This window comes from Lycium ferocissimum, chromosome 10, assembly GCF_029784015.1.
Source record: "Lycium ferocissimum isolate CSIRO_LF1 chromosome 10, AGI_CSIRO_Lferr_CH_V1, whole genome shotgun sequence".
Lineage (NCBI taxonomy): Eukaryota > Viridiplantae > Streptophyta > Magnoliopsida > Solanales > Solanaceae > Lycium > Lycium ferocissimum.
Genome location: NC_081351.1, coordinates 5591206 through 5609400, shown reverse-complemented (window position 1 = coordinate 5609400; position 18195 = coordinate 5591206). Strand labels below are relative to the sequence as shown.

The window sequence follows — 18195 nt, the reverse complement described above, 5'->3', positions numbered from 1 at the left end:
TAAAAAACGAATTTGGTTTGGTTTGGTGTTTAAAAACTGAACCAACCAATAATTAATAATTACGTACACCCCAAATAAAAATAGATAATTATTTTTAATATTGCACCATTAAATTTCTATTAAGGTTGACAGGGTTTCAAACTTCAATATTTGTTGATATTATTTGCTCATAAATATTGAATTTTATTATTTAAACTCCTAGTAAAATTATTACAATAAAACCTTAGGTAAGACAAAACGAATGAAGCCAAAGGAGGCGACAAGGAACCGGATAAGCTGAAAATGATAAGTTGATCAAGCTTTTTCATTCACATTTTCTTGAACAACTGAAAGTACCTAAGTGAGAAAGTTCATTTTCCTTTCTTTGTCGGTATGGCAGATGGTAAAGAAGTAGCAGCTGCACAAGTTAAATCAATTTTCATATACCCAGTGAAATCATGCCGTGGCATTTCAGTTTCTGAAGCACCCCTTTCTTCTACTGGTATGAATTACATTCCTCAGTTCCATATTATGTGAAATTGTTTGATTTGATGCAAAGTTTAGGAAATTAAATTAAACAAGACTTTGGACATACAAATTATTCAAATATATGCAAAGTAATAAAATTATCCTTTTAAATGAGTAGCAGCTAAGATTTCACATGTTTTTCCATTGTATCAAGGATGTGTTCGGTATGGTGAAAAATGTTTTCCATGAAAAATATTTTCCTGAAAAATGAGAGAATATTTTACTTATTTTCTCAAGTTCGGTTGATAGTAGAAAACATTTTTAAAAAAATACCCACTCTAGCCCCCCCATCAACCCATCCCACCATCCACCCTCCACCACCCATCAATCTCACCCCTACCCAACCAGCACCTCCAAACGCACTTTATCTTCACCTGCCTCTACCCCACACCACCACCCCACCCCCTACCAATTTTCTAGTTCATATGTTTTATTTAGTCTATCTGCAAAATATATCATGTATCAATTGGTTTGATGTTTGCCACGTAAATTGTTCTCTTATACGATATGCCTGTTTTCTTTTATTTTACTTTTTAAATGTTTTGTTTTACTTTGTTTTCATTTAGCAAATATATCTAAATTACCATATAGCAAATTATATTTTTTTTAAAATTGAAAAAAAATATTCTTACCCCCACCCGCCGCCTTGTCCCACCCAAACCACAACCCTCCCCCACCACCCACCCCACACCAAATTTAGCCACACAAATTTTCCATTTTTATAATTTTTTTTTTATAAAAGTATAATAATAATAATAAAATATATGAAGTAGAAAATTCGGGATGGGGTAGGGTTGCATGGAGGGTGGGGGGGGGGTGGGGTGGGAGTATTTGGTGTAGAAAACAGAAAAAGAAAACATTTTTCAACAAAATTTTTTTTTTTTGGAGGGGTGGTGGGGTGTTGGGGGGAGGGGGCCGGGGGGGGGGGGAGGGGATGGGTGGCGTACAAAACCAAAAAAAAAAAAAATTTAAAATAAGAAATTAAATTTTTTTGAGGGTGGTGCAGGTGGGGTCCCAGGGGGTTGGGTGTTGTAGAAAATTTAAAAAAAAATTTAAAAACTTTTCTTTTAAAAAAATTGGAGGGGGTTGGGGGGGGGGGGGACGGTTGGGTGGTGGAGGAGTTGTTGGTGGTGGGTGGGGGTGGAGTGGTGCGTGGGGTGGTGGGAGTGGTTGGAGTTTGGTGGGGTGGGTCGTTGGGGTTGGGTTCGGTGGGGTTGGGTTCGGTTGTGGTTGGGGGGGTGGAATGACATTTGTGGGACTTGTTTTCTCTAATTTCATTAGGGAAGTTTTTTTCCTCATTTTCAAGGAACTTGTTTTCTTAACGAAAATATTATCAAAATTTTTTACCAAATGAACATGAGAAAAATTGGAAAACATTTTCCTTCATTCCGAACACACCCCAAGTGGGTCCAACAATTCATAAGTATATCAAGAGAATATTAAGTAGGTGTTTGGCCATTGTAATTTTTACTTTATTTGGAATTTATGAAGTTGCAGTTGTGTTTTGTTATGCTTTTTGCAAAAGAGACAAGCTATCACTTTATTTGAAATTTACGAAGATACGGCTGAAAAACAGTTTTGGAGCACTTTTTCAAATTTGGAATCCAACTGGAAGCAGGATTTGAAAATTTTAAAACCTATCACTATTTTGAAATAAAGTGAAAAAATATTCCAAAAAGTAGTGAATAATTCTCATGGCGAAACGGCTCCTTAAAAAGAAAAGTGTTTCACGTAAAATGTTATGGAGGGATTATTATAGTAATTAGAAGAGCTGATTTCTAACCAATTAAGTGGCTGCTTTCTGGTAGAACCAGCCCTCTGATTTCAGCTTTTGCCGCACTAAAGTTGCTGATAGGATGCTTATCGAGAGCATAAACACTCACCAACTTGAACCCTCGGCAAAGATGATGACTTAATATTACTTAACTCTAAATATCGCTGGTTCTGTCAAAATCAGCCCAAATTAGTATAACCCCTTTCACCTGCTCAAAGTATGATGATTGATACAGTTATGGGAGTGTCATAACTAATAATGGAAGTGTTGCGCTAAAATGGGCTAAAAGAGTGTAACCTAACATTTTAATCGTCAACGCAAGTGGCTGATTCCTTTAGATGGTCAAAGAATAGTAGATGTTGCTAGACAGTTAAATCAGGTTAGACAACACTGCTAAGTTGCAACAAACTTTGCAGATGCAACAGTAAAAATTGGCAATGGCAAATGATTCCCTTCCTAGAGTTGCATGTTTAGGGTGGATTGTGGAACATTAAGCCTGCTTTACACTTGAGAAGGGGGTTCACATCATTAGAGATGCTTTATGTGGATCATCTATTTATTTTTGAATGTCGCTGAAGTCAAATGGGTAATGCCTAAGACCTTGAGGCAATCTTTTTGCAGTCAGTAGAGAAGTAGAATCTAGAGAGATGAATGGAAAACTAGGAATACCATCCCTTTATGCATCATAAGTATTATGGAGAGAAGGATCAATCTATATTTTGAAGGATATAGGAGATCTTTGCATGAGCTAAAGTATGACTGCCTTCATTTCTCGTCTTTTTGGTATAGGCATTAGGCTGAATATTGTAAATGATTTAGAAATTGTTTTTAATAGCTCAGTACATACATAGCTAATAAGGAACACTTTGTATGTAACTCACACTTTCTTGGTGCTAAGTATGAACAAGAGGAACCGGACCTCAATTAGAAAGGATAAAAAGGGTTAAATGAGGCATTTGGCTGCAAAATAGCCATTTTGCTCTCCGGAAATTTCAATTTGCAGAATCTTCTATGTATGGTTGTTGCTAATAGAACTAATGCTATAAGCTTTTTGGGCATGCTGAAATGGCATATTTTCTATGCATGTCAGCCTTTTCTTCCATGTGAAATTGCTGGACATTTTAGCTGCCCTCTTTTTGTGCTTGATACTGAGGATATTGATCCTCTGCCTAGGTTAATTTGAAGCCAATCGGAAACTGTGATTTACACACTAATAGAATGAATACAATATCTGGCTCCACTTAAGATATTCTCATATTGTAGTTCAGTTTTCTTCCAACCAGATATGGGTATGTAAATTGTAGAAGACAAAGCCATACTATGATACCCCTGTCAGCTATTACCATTGAAATGTTTTTTTTTTTTTTTTTTAAAAAAAAAATGAAGATATGGGGAAGTGTAAACTTTGGACAAAAAAGAGGGTTGCAAACTACTTGCAGGTCCCTAACTGAGGCTTCCGCAATTTTCTGTAAATCATTCATTTAAAATTAAGTTCAGATCAAGGTTTGAATTCTCAATTCGGCTTCCTTATCACCAAAAAAAAAAAAAAAAACAGAATCACCAATGCCTAGTCCTTGTCAAAAAAAAAAGAAAAAAAAAAAAGAATCACCAATGCCTAGTCCTTATCAAAAAAAAAAAAAAAAAAAAGAATCACCAATGCCTAGTCCTTATCAAACAAAAAAAGAATCACCAATGCCTAATAATCTTTAATTGATTGGCCATTTAGTTAAACTATTGTCCTGGCCTGTAGTTAGCAATAGAAGAATAATAAAAGTATTATCATGTAGAAACTTCATTGTTTTGTATTATAACATTTTCCATTAGTATATGATGCAAAATGGTAGATGCTATAGCCTGGTATGTAATGAGTTACTGCATATGTATGGTAGCATGCCTGTATTATTACAAATTTCACAAAAAATGAATTTTAGCATAAAATCTTAGTGAGGTATTATAACCCATTGGTACGCAAAAATTTCATACAAATTTCTTAGTTAAGTTAATCACTTTGACTCTTGAACCCAGCAATCAATTCTTGTGCTTGTACTCAGGATTTCGATGGGATCGGCAGTGGGTAGTTGTAAACTCAAAAGGCAGAGCATGTACTCAAAGAGTAGAGCCGTCGCTTGCTCTAGTCGAGGTTGAACTGCCTAATGAAGCATTAGCAGAGGGCTGGGAACCAAATCCAAGCTCATTTTTAGGTTAGTGAGAATATATTTTATGATCCTTGTTTTGCTCTTCCATTTTCTCTTTTCTCTGTGTGATTATGAGGAAATTTACTGCCACATTGGAGAAATAGTTAGTTACTAGAAAATATCATTTCTTCCCTTCAAAAGTGAATACCATTAAAAGGAGCAAGCCAAATACCACTGGTTACACCATTTCTTGACACTTATCCAACAAAAAAATTGCACTTTCTATGCTTCATCATATCTTTCGAGAGCCTCAAATTGAGGCATTATGTGAACTCTAAAATAAGGCAATTATGATCACAAAAAAAAATGTGAGCTCACTAGTATCTACCCCACCTTTTTCTGACAGTGATAAGAGCCCCTGGTATGGATGTGCTGAAAGTCCCACTGGTTGAACCATCTGAAGTAGCAAACGGTGTCTCAGTGTGGGAATGGTCTGGCTCTGCTTTGGATGAAGGAGATGAAGCATCAAACTGGTTTTCCAAATATCTAGGGAAACCTAGTCGTCTCGTACGTTTCAATGAAGGTATGCTCCTATGTCCCCTTTGTAAAGAACTTTCTCTGCCAACTTGGCCATGCAACTGCTTTTCATTGCTAAATTCGTGTATGAAGATTAGGTAGTTTTAATGAGCCAATCTGCTTCACTAAAATTTAGCATCATGTACAGTTTCTGTAGTAAGTTGGATAATTTGACTTATAACGGGTGAACGATTAAAAATCAAAAGATCAATGTAATAATTTCAGCAATATAAACACTGGGCAGCTTTCTTTTCTAAAACTTGTATTCGACGTGGCTGCAACTACCTATACTTCCCCTCCTCCCGGGTATAGAGGGGGAAGGGGGTTTAACAGAAAGCCGACTAAAGGAATCCCAACAAAGAGAATCGTACAGTTTAGGGGTTGATATCTCAGGAAGCCTGTATGTAGTCTAGAAATATAAAAATCTCAGAAATACTAATTTATCTCTGGATTATGCGGATTTAGTTCTCCATCAACTAACATGAATCGAAATATGACAACCGAGATTGCTAAAAGTATCAGAAACAAATAAGTAACAAAAATTGCACAGTGCATTCTTTCATTTCAGCATATGGCAATTCATGTCTCCGATTTGGTAAATTTTGTAGCTTAACTTATTCCATTGTCCAATGACTGCTCTACCGTCATTGACTCCATATTTTAGTCGTATCTTATTTAAAGCTTGTCCTTGAACAGTCAATCGTATGTACTATCCGTTCCATTTTATATGTGCACTATATCTTTATTAGTCTGTACCAAAAAGAATGACAATTTTTTATATTAACACATAAATTGAAATGGAGGAAGTAGTTAAAGATGTGCGCATCTGGCTAATAGGGACGTGCTCCGCCTGGCCTTAGTCATTTCACTCTTTTTTTTTTTTTTTTTGCTCATGCAGTATCAGAGTCTAGACCTACCGACGCTAATTTTGCTCCTGGGTACAAAATAAAATTTAATGATGCGTATCCCTTCCTCCTTATATCCCAGGTTAGACAAGTTAGCATTAATTTATCATTCCTTTCTAAAGATGCAATCTTATCTCAATCTTTTTTTTTCTTTTTTTTTTTTCTTTTTCTTTTTCTAAAGCTGTTTCCTTTTTCTTTGGCAGAAATCACTGGATGTATTAAACGAACAACTCAAGGAGCCTGTTTCAATTAACCGCTTCAGACCGAAGTATCTTCTCACTTTTATTCAATCTTTTAGAGGGAGAAATTAAATCCTTTATATATAGTGATTATATATACCAAAGAAACTTCTATTTTTGGAAGTAGTAAAGAGGTCAATCCAGTAGCTTGATTCTTTCATCTTTATCTATGGATCTTTTAGTTGAACCTGTCTCTTTTGCTGAAAATACCATAAACGATCATTATTGTTTTGTTGGTTGTTAAGATAAATGATATTCTGTTTTTGCATCAATCATAACCTTCAACTGTTGGAAACATGAACACAGTATCCTCGTTGACGGATCCGATCCATTTTGTGAAGATTTATGGAAGGATATCAAAATAGGTGAAAATACATTTGGTAGCACAGAGTTATGCTTTCGCTGCAAGGTAAAGGTTATCCTTTCTCTAAATCTTGATGATTGCCATTATTTTGGGGATTTTCAGTTGTTGAAGATTCAAGGAATGCCATGTAGCGCGTTTGTCTGAATGTATGAAAATACACACATAATATCTAAGTTGCTCGGACTCTTCAAAAATGTTGCCGCACCTGTGTCGGATCCTCCAAAAATACACTGCCTTTGGAGGATCCGACACGCACTCGGCAGCTTCTTCTGAGAGTCCCAGCAACATAGCATAATATACTTCCTCCATCCCAATTTATGTGACACTCTTTTCTGTTTAGTCAGTCCGCAGGAGAATGACGTCTTTCTATATTTAGTAACTGTTTAACTTTAAACTTCTCATTTTACCCTTACTGAAATGATTTATAGCCATACAAATATATATGGCTTGTTTTAGACTACAAATTTTAAAAGTCTCTTGATTGTTCTTAAATTCTGTGTCTAGTGAAACACATTTACATAAATTGGGACGGAGGGAGCATTAAGTATGCATGCAAATAAGAAAAGATATGCAGACAAATTCTTCGAATGACATACCAACAAAGAAGACTGAAGGAAAAGGGAGCCGCAAATTGATAGCTGGTTTTTATGTTATGCCACTCTTGGTTCTTATGGAGCTCCAATGATATGAAACTTGCCTTTTGAAAAGAAAAAGGAATCCTAAATCACCTAATATAAACACTCATTTTCTTTGTTGACTTTTTACATGCGGCTTTCAGGTACCTACAATCAATCAAGAAACCGCAGAAGCAGGTCCCGAGCCAAGTGAAACGCTCATGAAGTTCCGTTCAGATAAAGTCTTAAAGACAAATAAGAAACAGCAAGGACGAGTAAGCAAACAAGTTCTTGTGTTCATCATTCACTTGATGACATATTCAGTTATTTGCTAATTTCTTCATTGGATATATGCAGATTTACTTTGGTCAGAATTTAGTGTGGGTTGATTCCCTTGCACAAGAGGAGAGAAAGACTGTCAAAGTGGGAGATCCTGTTTATGTCCTCAAGATGGTTTCGTCCTATGTTGATGTATCTGTGTGAGACTACTTTTATCTGTCACGTGATGTATAATAGTGAATTGGTACGCGCTTCGCGCGGTTACAAAATAAAAGAACAGAAAAAATTTAAAAAGAGAATGACTTCTTTCATTTTTTTTAATGGAATGATATCATCCAGTCAGTATATTGCGTTTCTATTGACAAAAAACAGAGGGAATGATCCACTATTTATGAATTGTTGACTTGGAAAAGAAAATTAAAAGTTTGATAGATGTCAGTCCTAAGATAAAAACAGTAATAAATTCCATTGCAATTTTACATCCACGAAGATGCTTTAGCAAATCACAAAAATTCAAACAGTAGGCAATCAAAATTTATCCGTAGATGCTTCTTACATATTATTGACGCGGATAATGAATATTCTTCCATTCCTTCTCAACATTTTTGCTAATCTAGCTAGGACTTTAAGTCGTTTTTAGGAAGAAAATAAAAATATATGTTTTATTATTTTAATACAACTTAGAAGAATTTTGCTAAATATTACTCCTATATTTTTAGATATATTTAATTCTAGTATAAGAAGTAATTTAGCTTGTCTTATTTTGTAGCTAGTTGCTTCTTCTTTTTTCATTTAGAGAAAAAGTTTAAAAAGGGAGAAAGACGGGGGAAAAAAAAAAAGAGAAGAGGTTGTCATATCACACACTTGAATCGTGATGGTTTGGATGCCACGCTCCTATCAGCAATGTGTTATTTATTTTCTTTACTTTCTCATTTCGTCTTTGTTATAGCCTTTTTTTTCTCTATCTTCTTATCTTTTCTCTTTCCTTTTTCTTTTCCTTTCTCTGTGACGTATATTATTATTTTCTAATTGTTATTCCTTACCTCAGTGTCTTCCTTTCATCTCTCATCCAAATTCACTAAAGAAATTCTCACAATTTTAACTATACTGTCAACTATACGAAAAGTGAATTCAACTTCTAAGGCAAATACTACTACAATAACAACAAATTCAGTGTAATATCACAAGTGTAGTTTGGGAAGGGTAGTGTGTACATAGACTGAGAAGGTAGAGAGGTTGTTCCGATAAACCCTCAGCCCAAAGCAAATACTACAATAGTCAGATAGAAGGAAAAAAGAAAGATCTTTTTACCGGAATCTCCATGCTTAAACTCATATCTGCCAAAATTTGAAGTAAAAATAAAATAAAATAAAAGTAACAGAGAAAGATGAAATCAAACGCCAAGCAAGCATGAAATATTAAGCTGCTTCATAGTAGTTAAATAAAACTAAGGCAAAAAAATGATTACATCTCAATTAAATGAATAAAAAATAGTAAAACTAATAGATAAATAAATACTAAGAGCCCGTTTGGATTGGCTTATAAGTTCTTAATGTTTTTAGATAAATAAATCAAAAAAATTAATTGCTTACTTTTCGCCTAATAAATCCAAAACAAAATAAAGTTACATGTTCGTTTTTTTGCCTCATCCAAACAGGCTCTAAAAAAGGAACTCCTTTCGTTTTGAATCTAGCTAACAAGGGCAAGAAAAGTTAGATGTAATAATTAATATCAAGCAAAATATCTAATTTCTGACCTTTTTAAAATACACTATGGAACCAATCTTCTTAAAGTGTGATGATCATCCATAAAACTTCAACCCTTCACAATCACAGAGTTACCTTCCTCTCTGTTTCACATATATATTTAACAGACCAATGATAGTTAATTCACAATGAAAGAGGATGGGAAAAAGGGAAACTGTTGAGGCTTTTGATCTTGCAATTGGAAAGAGCATGATTATCCCTTAATTAAAATGAAAACTGTTGTTGTCCACTAAGAAGTCCTGGTAATTAAAATTTGGAGGTTTTGAAAAAATTAAAGGGAAAAGTGGGGTATTAATTATTGTGTCATTTAATGTTATTACAAAGATACATAAAATTAGTAGGAAAAACAAAAAAATAAAAAGAGAAAAGTCAAAAAAAAAAGGAGAAAAAGGGATAAATATGAATGGAGATCGTAGAGAGGTGCCACATTACTTTGTCTATGCCTAACTTTATATTATATATATATAGATTGTAGTTATTTGCTTTTGAAGGCACTTGAGAGTGGACAAAACATGATACAGTAACAAGCACTTGGAATAAAGAGAGGCTGGAAATATACCAGAGACGGATTTGTGCTCCTTTAATTGATGAAGGTTAAATAATAACACACAACAAGAAATTTGTGTGTATGTAACAAATAATTGTGTGGTTGCATTTATTGTGATATATCTTTCCTTGACCTCTATGTGGTGTATTGTTTTGACCGAGCTCGACTCTCTGACTTCTCGTTCGTGGTGCATAACATAGGGTGAACTTGACTCCGTAACTTCTTCATATCACTAATTTCCAGATCTTCCAAAATAATTTGCTAATTTTTCAATTCTTCCTCTTAAAGTTTGCGCATATAAATCGTATGCACCAAGCTTTTTATAAGTGCATTGACTCTTAGGTCCAGTAAGAGCTTGGTAAAGTGATAATTAATTTCCTTGGAAAGTACTTTCTTTCGAGCGAAGTTGAGTAGCCGCTGGCTTAATGATAGAGTATGGGCTTAAAATGAAGTTTTGGTGGTTTGACAAACAAAATACCCAATGACAATCAAGGGAGACATAAAGAAGGATTTAATGAACAACCAGATATCCAAACAGATCTCTAAATGATTCAGTGAAGGTTTTGTAACGACCTGTTAGGTCTTTTTTGCCTTTTACCCTTTCTTTTTCCCAAATTATCCTTCCAGTGGCTTTTTTTTTTCAGTGTTGATGACTTGCGGGGAGGGGTGACACAATTCCCGAGGCAATCAGGCAGGTTTTGGATTGATCTTGATAATTTGGAGGTTTCTAAGTTAAAGTAATGAAATGGGTTGACCAAAGTCAACATATGGGGTTATTTTCGTCATTTTTGAAATTTTGTCGATTCACTAGGTTCGGAACGTCATTTATGACTTAGAGCCTATTTGGATTAGCTTATTTTAGGTTCTTTTAAATCAAAATAGCTTTTAACCACTTCTTCTTAAGCCAAAAAAAAAAAAAAAAAAAAAAAAAAAAAAAAAAATTTCTAAAAAAAAAAAAAGAAGCCAAAAGCTATAAGCTAGAATTTCTAACTTATGACTTTTGGCTTATAAGTCAAAAGCCATAAGCCCATCCAAACGGGCTCTTAGTTGAGCCTTTGGTTCAAGTGCCGAGACGATCGGGTGTGTTTTGGGTCATTGGTTGAAATTATGGGATTTTGATGTTTTGGGACTTTGGTCAACTTCGGGTTGAGATAATCTCTTTTGAAAATTTCGAGTGCGCGAGCAAGTTTGTAGCGTCGTTTATACTCAGTTTGAATATTTGGTTTGTGTCCAGGGTTTCCGAATGAGTTTCGAGTGTCGGATCGAGAGATTGGAGGAACCAGAAAAATTGGTTTCAGCAGTCTCCGGTTTCCTTCTTTGCGATCACGAGGAAGGAAGCCATGATCGCGAGCCTTGTTGGGACAGGCTTACGCGATTGCGTGAGGCTGCTTCGTGGTCGCGTGTGTGAGTGTGAGTGGGAAAGGGGAGTAGCGGCGATGTGCTGGCTGGTCCGCGTAGCTGTTGAGCTACGCGATCGCATGGTCTCAGACCGAGATCACGAAAGAGGATGGGAATTCAGGGGTATTTCTTCCCCAAATTCAATTTGAGACTTCATTTTTCATATTTTGGAGTTTTAGAGCTCGATTTTAGGTGTTTCCAAGTGCATTCTTCAAGATTCTTCATTAGGGTAAGTTCTTGACCATAATCTAAGTCTTATTTCATGATTTCCTTCATTAGTTACCAATCCAATCCCTATTTTAGATGTTAGAATAAGGGTTTTTTCATAACTTGGGTTTTGGGTGAATAATGAAATTGAAGGCTAAATTGTGAATAGAATTGCATGAATTCTAGGTTTATGATTATTTAGACTATGGGTAAACTATTCCCCTACTAAAATTCCAATTTTGTCCTTAAGGCTGGGGTTTCATTAATTTGTGTTCCGGAAAAAGTATATCAACATGGGTATAGATTCATAGTTTAACGTAGAGTTCATATTTGATAGATTTTGGTCGTTCAGAGGCACTCCGATAAGGAAATGCATTGGCTTGAGGGTTCGTGGCTCTTGTTCGGCCTCGAGGTAGGTTACAGTTTACTTTTAGACTCTGATGGGAGAAGGTATATCATTTATAATTATTGATGGGGTCCCACTTTAGTGATTGCGATGAGCACTTCGGTGGATACCGGTGTATATTGTTGGGTAATTAGAATAAAAGAAGTGTATAATGACGGGGAAAACATGTTTTGGCCTTCGGGCATTGGTTGTCTTGCTAAATCCACTTAGGTTGGTATGGTTGTTGCTTATGTAGGCTTAAAGGCCATGTTTGACTTATATTTGCTATGATTGATCTACTTACCTCATTGCTCCACATCTCATATAATTATGAAAGGAAATTGTTCCGGATTTATGAGTTGACACATGTAACTAGTTTGAAGACACATATTTATTCTCCAAATTCATAATGTTGTTAACATAAGATATTATGGATGTTGTACTTATTTTGCTATTTATGTGTACATTTTGGATGAGTTATGACAAAAGGAGGATACGAGATAGTATAAGGACTGGAATAACGATAAGGATATTTTTCTCACAGTTCGGTGGTAAAGTCGTACGGTAGAGTGAGTATCTCACAGTTCGGCGGTAAAGTCGGGTGGTATAGTGAGTGGTCACAGTCCGAAGGAAAAGGACCTCGGGCGGTACAATGACATGTATATGAATTTCGCGAGTCCCCCATGGGTCATGACTAGACGGAATGACCGCATGCATGTGTGTACCAGATTTGATATTGGCCAATGCATTCGCGCATTCATATATTCATTATTCTCCTATCTTCCTTGTGTGATACATGCTTACCTGCCTTAGTGTGAAATATGATCTAATAGGCATAGTTGGTGAAGCTAAGTTGAATTTATATGATGAGTGCTTAAATTCAATCTTTATATTCTGTATATGTGTTTTCCTTCATTGTTGGCCTATGATACTACAGAGTACTAAGGTTTGTCCTCATGCTACACTTGTTGCACTTTATTTGGGTGCAGATACCGCTACGTGTTCTAGTTTCAGGCCTCATGCCAGATTCTCGAGGTGGTCTATTGTAGTTTTCAGGGTGAGCCAACAGTCCTATCAGCAACTCTAGATCTCCCTCTGTCCTATTTCCAGTCTTTTGTTTTATTTTAAGACAGTTATTACTATTCAGTATTGCATACTTGTAATAAATATTTAGATGCTATTGTACAAGTTTAGACTAGATTTTGGGGTTGTAATTTACTTAAGTACTTCTGCACTTGTTTATATTATTAAGATTCTAGTAGTACTTTATCATATTCAACTTTCGCATTTTCTTCTTGAAAATGGTTAATGATCTGGGATGGTTCGCCAACGGGGAGATAGTATAGGTGCCATCATGATCCATGAATTGGGTCGTCTCATGGTCATATCAACTAAGGAATTGATCCTTATAGTCACGAAACTGGAGACTGGAAAAGCTATTTCATGACGACATCAAAGGAGACGAAATATTGACTGATTCCTATTTGATGAAGGGTTGGATTTCAAGTTACGGTAATATTTCATAAAGTATCATAATTTTGATCAACATGGAATTAACATTGAAATAGGAAGCAACTTTGCCGACGCATACGCAAGGAAAGAAGGAAGATCCAAGTCAAACAAGATTTGGTTTTCGGGTACAATTAATGAAACCAAAACTTGTTTGGATTCAACTACTCAAGGGAAACAACTACTTCTACATAAACACAACACAATCAAGCATTGGAGCTTAACCACAACCACAAATTACAACATTCCAATGAGAGACTAAAGTGACCGCAATCAACACTTCGTCTTAGAGAGCAACCTTCAGACGACGAAGAACCCGAGTTTATCAAGATTTATCATCAAGTTTTTTTTGTTTGTCATATTTAGGTTTTGTGGTTCCATCTATTTACCTTCGTAAGTATTGTGTAATAGGCGTTCGTTGTTTAAATTGTCATCATAGGGGGGCTGTTCAAGGAACAGGTCCTTAGGTTATCTGTAACCTTTTCAAGGCTGCAGTTTTAGAAGAGAAAGAGATTCAGGTAAACCCTCTAAGAGATAGGTCATGGTTTTTGATTCCCTTGAGCATTGAGTTTTCCACGTGAAAATTCTTGTGTTGATTTTATATTTTGCTACATTACCTTCTTATGCAATCCACTCTAAGAACAAGATTCTTAAAGTGCATAGGATTAGCGTGATCCTAAGAAGTGTATCATAGCTAGACCTTTCTATAAAGGCTAGTACCTTGAAAAATTGCTACAACTCAAAAACGTTAAGAAGAACAATCAATCACAAGACCATCCTACTATAGTTGCAGATATTGTGGATGGTGGAAGAATAAAAAATGTGATGCTGAGCTAAAAGAGAAAACTCAAAGATCAATTAAAGCCGAGATCAATCCCCAGCAAAAGACATACAAGATCTCGCATTAATGGCCAGCATAGATGAAGATCAAGATCCTATGGAAGACCTATCATACAGGACAAACAAAGCTACATGTTCTTGGCTAATGACTTCACTCCATCACCTCCAAAAAGGATCAATCAAGGCAACAAAGATGACGAGGATAAAGAAGTCAGCAAAAAATGTCTCTCAGAAATAATAGAAGAAGTTGGTGTTTACTCCAGACGAAAATTGGAAATCCTAACAAAAACCATCCTCGATATGCTAGAAAAACTCTGCATTGAAAGAAAGGAATTAATATAGGGGTACAGCCTCCTCAGATAGAGTCATAAAAATCTAGAAGAAGAAAAAGAGAACACGAGAAACAAAACAGAAAATCGCAAGGATTAGGTTCTCGTCTTAACAAGGAAGAAGACCTCGAATCAAAGCTGCAACAAGGGAACAAATAAAAGCAAGAAGGAAGATTGTTTTAAGTGTCGAATGATAGACCACTTTATCAGAGAATTCCAAAAAAAATAGGATGATGAAAAAAAGTGCTTCAGATGTGGTAACACAGACCACTCTATTAGAAACTTTCCAGAAAGAAAAGAAGATGGATGAAGAGATAGATCCAAATTAAAAAATACATAAACAATGGAATGCAGCAAAGATAATCCTCTCAACCTCCAATGCCATTACTTTAATATCTTTGGACACATACCGAAAATTTGCAGGGTGAAGATGTGGGCAGATCAAAGAAAACAACTAGATGAGGAACAACAAAAGGGAGAAGAATCTGGTCACTTGCTTCAGGAACAAAGCAAGTCTTACTCAAGAAAAAGGGAACCCAACTCAAAATGTGTTCCTAAGACTTATGCCTAAACGAACATAAAAGACTAAGGTAGTAGAAAAATGGAAGCATTTGAAAAGGTCTTAGTACATGTCGAAATCGAAAGAGAATACTCCTCCTACCAAAAGTCTATAAAAAAGGAGTATGGGATTTATTAGATGACAAAGACCCCACTCCCAAAGCAGATGAGGGAAGCATGAAGACCATACAAGCATATCAAATTGAGAATCAAGAATCATAGGTGCAGATGAGTAAAAACCTCTAAGATGCCTATAGTAGCAATCAAGAAAAATATATACAAAAAGTGAAGGAACTCGATCCGTTACTAAGAGAATTATGGCTGGTAATCAGCAGCAACACAATACATGTCCAAAATAAGCAATAAGAATCTATCTACTCAAAAGTACGATCACGGACAACCTGATTCTCAAAATAAAAGGATACAATAGTTACGGAGCAAGACTCAAAGATCCCCAAAGAAGATATTATCAGAAGCAGCTCCTTGAACATTCAAAGTCAGGGCAAGAGAGAAAAGTAAAGCTGGAGAATAAGCCAAAGAAAGGGAGTTGCAAACTGTGCAACATCCACTCCCATGAAAGAGAAGAAGAACAGTCTCAACAAGAGAAAGATTGCAAAAGAGGCAACAGGAACTGACTTCCTAAATATCATCACCAGGGAACCTGGTATATGAAGAAGGAAATAGAGCAAGAAGATGAGTTGTGAAAAATCAACGATAAAGTCATCTCAATATGTGTGGGAAGAAGGAGGAATCATTAGGCAGACTACACAGACTTATGGTAATCAAATATTCTTAGAATAACCACGTGGAGGAATTGGTTCTCTGAAGGATAGTACAAATACAACAAAGACAATCTATCAAAAGTACACCCACAAAGAAACTAGTTCAAAAAGGGGTACTGAAGAAGCAGGAAACAAAACAAACCTACATTGATAGAAGAAACAGCTAAAAAGGAAGCTCAATGCACTAAGCTCCTGGTATGCATGGGGTCTATGAAGGGACGGACCACAAGAATCTATTGTACGCGATCGTACCCTTATAGAAGAAGTAGCTAGGCGCAAAAATTGAAAGATGAACTGAATAAAACAAAGTTCTCCTCCAATTGTCTATGAAAAGAAAGTGCTTGAGACAAATCCAAGTGGAACAATATCTTAATAAGTCTTATGCCTTTACTGGTATGCACTTATGGCATGGACAATCGAGCACAAACAATACATATAATGAGAAAACTAGTCAAAGAACCTGGTTCTTATGACTATCAAGTATGCACCTCCGTTCCAATGAAAGCTGCGTAAATATCTCTACATTGCCAATTCATCCAAGTTAGCTACACAATAATTCCTTCGTAAAGAAATCAACTAGAGTTTCCTTATACCATTACCCAAGTTCGCAAAGCCCCTCCCTTGTTTGCAAGTCCATATTAGTTTCCTTATACCTCAACCCACATCAGACGATGTAACGACCCGTTTAATCGTTATATCACTTTTGACCCACTTACCCCCCTTTACCCTTCCTCGAGCCCTATTAGTATGTTTTTGACCCGCGGGGGTGGGCAGTACAGTTCTCGAGGTGATCGGGCGAGATTTATGATATCTTTTATGAAATAGAGCCTTAAAGTGAAAAATGTTTGACCAATAGTTGGCTTTTGAGTAAGTGGACCTTGTTCGAAAATTTGTTGATTTCAAGAGGTCTGAATGGTTGATTGTGATTTGGTGGAATGTCCGGTTCAGTTCCCAAGACACTTAGGAGCATTTTAGGTTATTAGTTGGAAAGTTAGTATTTGGCAATTGGGTGTTGACCTGGTTAAATAGACTTCCGTTGGGAATTTCGAGATTGCAAGTGAGTCCGTAGCGTAATTTTTTGTGTAAATGCATGTCTAGTTGTATCTGTGAGGTCTCGGGTGATTGTCGAATTTCGAGATCGAGATAGAGAAAACCAGGAAATTCCGCGGTCTAGTGTCCGTTGTAGCGGCACCTAGCGTTGTAGCGGACCCGCTGCAACGAGGTATGATTCGCTACGGTGAGTGTGTGGAATTGTGGAGAGTCGCCACATTGGCTGTTAGCCCGCTATGGCATACGCGTGGTAGCGAAGTATAGGCTGTTGTGGCGGGCCCGCCGTGGCGGATGGTCCACCAGTTGCAGCGAATGACAGGACCAAAATCTTACTTAATGCCTAGTTAAAACCCTTTATTTTCTATCACTTCATTTATTGTTCCTAAGCATCGTTTGAGGCAATTTGAAGAGTTCTTGGCTGATTTCTCTTATGGGTAAGTTCCCTAACCTAGAATTCTTTCCTTTACCTTTCCTAAGCTTGAATCCATGCTAGAATTTCTATAGAACTTAAGAGGAAAGATGGGTTTTGATGACTGTTTCATTATTTGAGTTTAAGTCATTCGAAATTAGAATTGTTGGTGGATTTGACTAATCTAAGCATGGAATTTAATTATTTAGTAACTAATAGGCTTGAATCTTCCATTATTGTTGATGAAATTTAAGATTGAAAGTTAGAGTTTATACCCAAATTGGGGGTTTTCACTTGAATGATGATATTGACCTATTCTTGAGTTAATCTAGCAATTGAACAGTAGAATTGAACTTCTAGAACATTGGGTTACCGATTTCACTTTCGAAATACCTGTTTTACCCTGGTGGGCCCGTTTTCCCTTTTTTTCATAATTGATTTTGATTCGAAAGATAGCCTAGCAATATGAGTATTGTTCTTCCTATTTTCTAACTTAGAATTCGATTATGGATAGACCTTGAGTATTTGGAGGCCCTCCGAAAAGGCAAAGTAAAGGTGTGATTGTTCGTGGCTCCCGCTAGGCTACCTGCTAGGTTACGACTTACCTTATGGTTATACTTCAGTTAGCGAAGCATATGTAGTGTTAGTGATTGTTTGAGAAAGAATGTACACCTTCGGTTAAGAAGTTGGGATGGATTATTTAGGTTGGTATTATTGTTTGATTTTGGCTTGTTGCCTTGTTATGATCTATTGGTTTGTTGCCAATGCGTGATACTAGACTTGTTGTTGAGTTCCCTTATCATGATTTTGGACCCGTATCTCTCATTTATTGGGTATTGTCTTGTAAAGAAAAAGGATGTGATTTATTCGTGATATTGTGATATGTGTCCATGTGTGGTACAATTGATATTGATAGATTCTCGTGATATGCGTCCATGTGTGGCACAATTGGTATTGATAGATTCTCATTGGCATTGATATCATTCATGCATTCATACTCATATATTTGGATCAGGTTGCGC

General features: G+C 36.2%; 1 protein-coding gene across 2 annotated transcripts; it reads left to right on the top strand.

Moving 5' to 3' along the window:
• Positions 1-217: 217 nt before the first annotated feature.
• LOC132035534 (uncharacterized) lies at positions 218-7641 on the top strand. 2 transcript variants are annotated; one of them, XM_059425825.1, is made up of 8 exons: positions 220-481; positions 4333-4482; positions 4823-4999; positions 5891-5979; positions 6101-6165; positions 6443-6545; positions 7279-7389; positions 7472-7641. In XM_059425825.1, exons 1-8 carry the CDS (start codon positions 373-375, stop codon positions 7595-7597), a joined length of 930 nt encoding a protein of 309 aa, XP_059281808.1. In that variant the 5' UTR covers positions 220-372; the 3' UTR covers positions 7598-7641. The 2 variants fall into 2 exon arrangements, with proteins under 2 accessions (XP_059281809.1, XP_059281808.1); XM_059425826.1 differs by lacking the exon at positions 4333-4482 and having other exon boundaries at positions 218-481.
• The last annotated feature ends 10554 nt before the right edge of the window (positions 7642-18195 follow it).